The 3,312-nt window shown below is 53.2% G+C and overlaps 1 protein-coding gene across 1 annotated transcript in view; it reads right to left on the bottom strand.

The window, feature by feature from the left end:
• The window catches only part of Kbtbd12 (kelch repeat and BTB domain containing 12), an 89,811-nt gene extending 88,318 nt beyond the window's left edge, over nucleotides 1–1,493 (bottom strand). The window contains exon 1 of the mRNA XM_048786254.1: nucleotides 1,455–1,493. Within this exon, the coding sequence (XP_048642211.1) occupies nucleotides 1,455–1,493 (39 nt within the window). The remainder of the gene's footprint in view (nucleotides 1–1,454) is intronic.
• Nucleotides 1,494–3,312: the final 1,819 nt, after the last annotated feature.

The raw sequence follows: 3,312 nt of genomic DNA, 5'->3' as shown, positions 1-3,312 counted from the left end.
GTGCATGTGAGTGTGTGAATGTGTGTGATCGTGTGCATGAGTGTGTGAGTGTGTGTGTGAGTGTGTATGAGTATGCGTGTGTGGGTGTGTGTGCATGAGTGTGTGGTGAGTGTGTGTGTGTGTGAGTGTGTGTGCATGAGTGTGTGGTGTGTGAGTGTGTGTGTGAGTGAGTGTGAGTGTGCGTGGTCTGTTCTTTCTCTGTAACTCAGGAGCAGGGAGAGGCGGCAGCTGCCAGGCGAGTCTGGGGGCGGCCCCGAGGTGCGGTCTCCCCGAGGCCGGGGTCCCACGTGGACAGAGAAAGAATATTTAGAAGTTTCGGGGGACGGAAGCCGCGCTGCGCTGCAGGGGGACAGATTTGAGTCCAGGTTCCTTGAGGGATGCGGTTCCAAAATAGATCGCCACCCGTTTTACAAGGAATGTGTTTTTGTGGGAAATGTTTGAAAAAATGTGTTGACAATTTTTTTTTTTGGCTTAATAACTATGAGAGAGACACAGAGTGAGTGGCCCTCCAAGGGTTCCGCTCACGGGGCCACCTCTGGGCTTGGGTGGCCATGAGCTTGAGACAGGTCTAGTGGAATGGAATGCGCCGTGGTTCCCATGCCCTGCCGTCTGCTGTCCCCTTCCCCTTTACCCTCCTCCTCTTCTTCCTCACCAATTTTTTCTTTATTTTATAGCAGAGTGACCTTGGGCACTCAGTGGGGAAGGACATTGCTTTTCTTTTGGGAAGTTGCCAAAGGCGGAAGAGAGGGTCTGGGTGGAGGTTGCTGCTGGGAAATAGTCCTTTACTGAGTGATTGTGGAGTCCAGAGCAAAGTTCACATCTGTCATCCCAGCACCTCAGGAGGCCGAGGCAGGAGGATGGCAAGGTGGAGGCCAGCCTCAGCCACTTAGTGAGGCCCTCAGCCACTCAGCAACAGCCTGTCTCTGAATAAAATATTTTTAAAAAAGCAGGCTGAGGATGTGGTCATTGGTAAACTCCCCCTGGGTTCAATCCCCTATATGGATTTGCTCTGGTTTGGATCTAGAATGTTCTTCCAAGGCCTGTGGATTAGAAACTTGGTCCTCAGTTTGGCACTATTGGAAGGGGATATCTCCTTTAAGGGGCAGGGCCTAATGGGAGATTTTAGGTCATTGGGGTCATGCCCTCAAAGGAAATTATGGGGTACTTCTTCTCTTCCTCTCTCTCTCTTGTCCTGGCCATGAAGTGAGTAGCTTTCCTCCACGACACACTCCCCACGATGATGTGGTCTTTGAGACTTGGTCACAGTCCCAAAGCAAAAGGATCCGCCACCAACCACGGATGGCAAGGCCAAATGAACCTTTCCTCTTTATAAGTTGATTTTTCTCATCCGTTGTGTTACAGTACGGGAAAGCTGACTGATGCAATATTTAACAGCTACTTATTACTGCCCATGACACACACCGGAAATTCTTGGAACTCTTATTTCCTAATACCTGAAACCTGCCTCGATCGAATAACGTCATCGACTTCATTCTGCGACCATACTGTACACATCTCTCATTTTATTTGTCTCAGGAATTCAAATGGGTAGCTTCAGAATGTCTTGGGGGATCCTTTTTTCTGTCTTATGGGAACAGAATCCCCCCCCCCCCAGGGCTCTCATTTCTCAAGGAATCTGTTCATCGTTCCTTCAAGAAACATGGATTGAGTCGTATCGTCCTGGCGGTTTTCACGGTGGAATAGAGAAAGGAACGAGTCAGGGTTGGGAACCTCGATGTAAAGTTCAGCTCCAAATGGGTTTTTTGGACGTTTTGCCCGTCAGGAACGGTCCGGAATTTTACAACGGCCCCCTGGATGAGTGTCGGGGACACAGTCTTTGTAACCTTGAGGAACCAACCTCAGTTTTCTCACCTGCAGCAAGAGAAGAATCAAAGTCTCTTCCTGTCTCTTAGGGTCAAATAGGGCTGGGGACAGACAGAGCACGCACGAGGCTCTGGGTTTTGTTTTATCCCTAGGATTGTAAAAAAAAAAAAAAATATATATATATATATATAAAGGAATTAAATAGCCGGGCGTGGTGGGGCACGCCTGTCATCCCAGGGGCTCTGGAGGCTGAGGCAGGAGGATGGAAATGGAGGCCAGCCTCAGCCACTTAGCGAGGCACTAAGCAGCTCACTGAGACCCTGTCTCTAAAATAAAATAGAAAAAGGGCTGGGGACGGGGCTCCGTGGGTTAAGCACCCCCTGGGTTCCATCCCCAGCACCCACCCCCCCCAAAAAAAAAGGGAAGAAGTAGGGTGTGTGCTGGCTTCACGTACCCACGTCCCTTGCAGATGCCACATGTCCATGCGGGGCTCCTGCTGAAACCTGGCGGTGGCTCCGGGGAAGAGTCTGTTTTGCCAGCCAGAGTCTTTCTGAAGTGGGAGCTCCAACAGCATGTGACCAGGACACGCCAGCCCACCGAGCACTAAAAATAGACGGTGGCGGTGCTGCCAACTGTCAGGGCCAGCCGGAGAGCAGTCGGGGAGAGCGGGGCAGAACGGCGCCCAGCAGGGTCCCCTTGGAAAAAGGAGCCATCAGCTGGCCCCACGAGGCTTCCTCCTGAAGCCTCTGTGGCCATTTCCAAATGGCCACCGGCTGGGAAATAAGAAGTGACCCGTGTCCCCCTCTGGTGACACCCTTTCTCAAGGCCTCCACGGCTTGGATTTAATTTCAGTTCCGCAGGTCGCTTCCCAGTCAGGTAGAGCCACTGGCTTTTTTTGGCAGAGGAGAGCGCACACCCGTCACCCCAGCAGCTCGGGAGGCTGAGGCAGGAGGATCGCCAGGTGGAGGCCAGCCTCAGCCACGGAGCCAGGCCCTAAGCCACTCAGCGAGACCCTGTCTCTAAATAAAATATGAAAAGGGGCTGGGGACGGGGCTCAGGGGTGGACCACCCCCCCCCAAAAAAAAGTAGCTTCTGTGACCAGTGTCCTCAGGGTCCCCAAGTGATGGCTTGTGCCTGTAGCAGGAGAAACACCTGGAGAGGCCAGTCCTTCAGAGCATCTCGCCGCACCCCCTGTGCAAGCGGGCACCCCCAAGTCAGTGGCTCTGGGAAGCAGAGCATCATGGGAGAACTGGCCTGGCCCGTGGCATCTGCAAAGTCAGGAGCCTCCCTCCAACCCCCCCCCCCCGTGCTGACCTGCACCGAGCCACCTCGCACTTAATAGCTGCTCAACTAACGCTCAAGTTCAGCCTTGGCCCGCGGGGGTCTAACTTTGAACTGGAGGGTGGGCCCCGTGGAAGAGGAACCCACGGTGCTTCCCCCACTGGGGAAATGCGTCATTTTGATGCCAGTTCTGTTTCCATGGATTGT

The sequence above is a fragment of the Marmota marmota genome, unplaced genomic scaffold (genome assembly GCF_001458135.2).
Source record: "Marmota marmota marmota unplaced genomic scaffold, marMar, whole genome shotgun sequence".
NCBI classification, from domain to species: Eukaryota; Metazoa; Chordata; class Mammalia; order Rodentia; family Sciuridae; genus Marmota; species Marmota marmota.
This window is presented reverse-complemented; position numbering and strand designations above follow the sequence as displayed.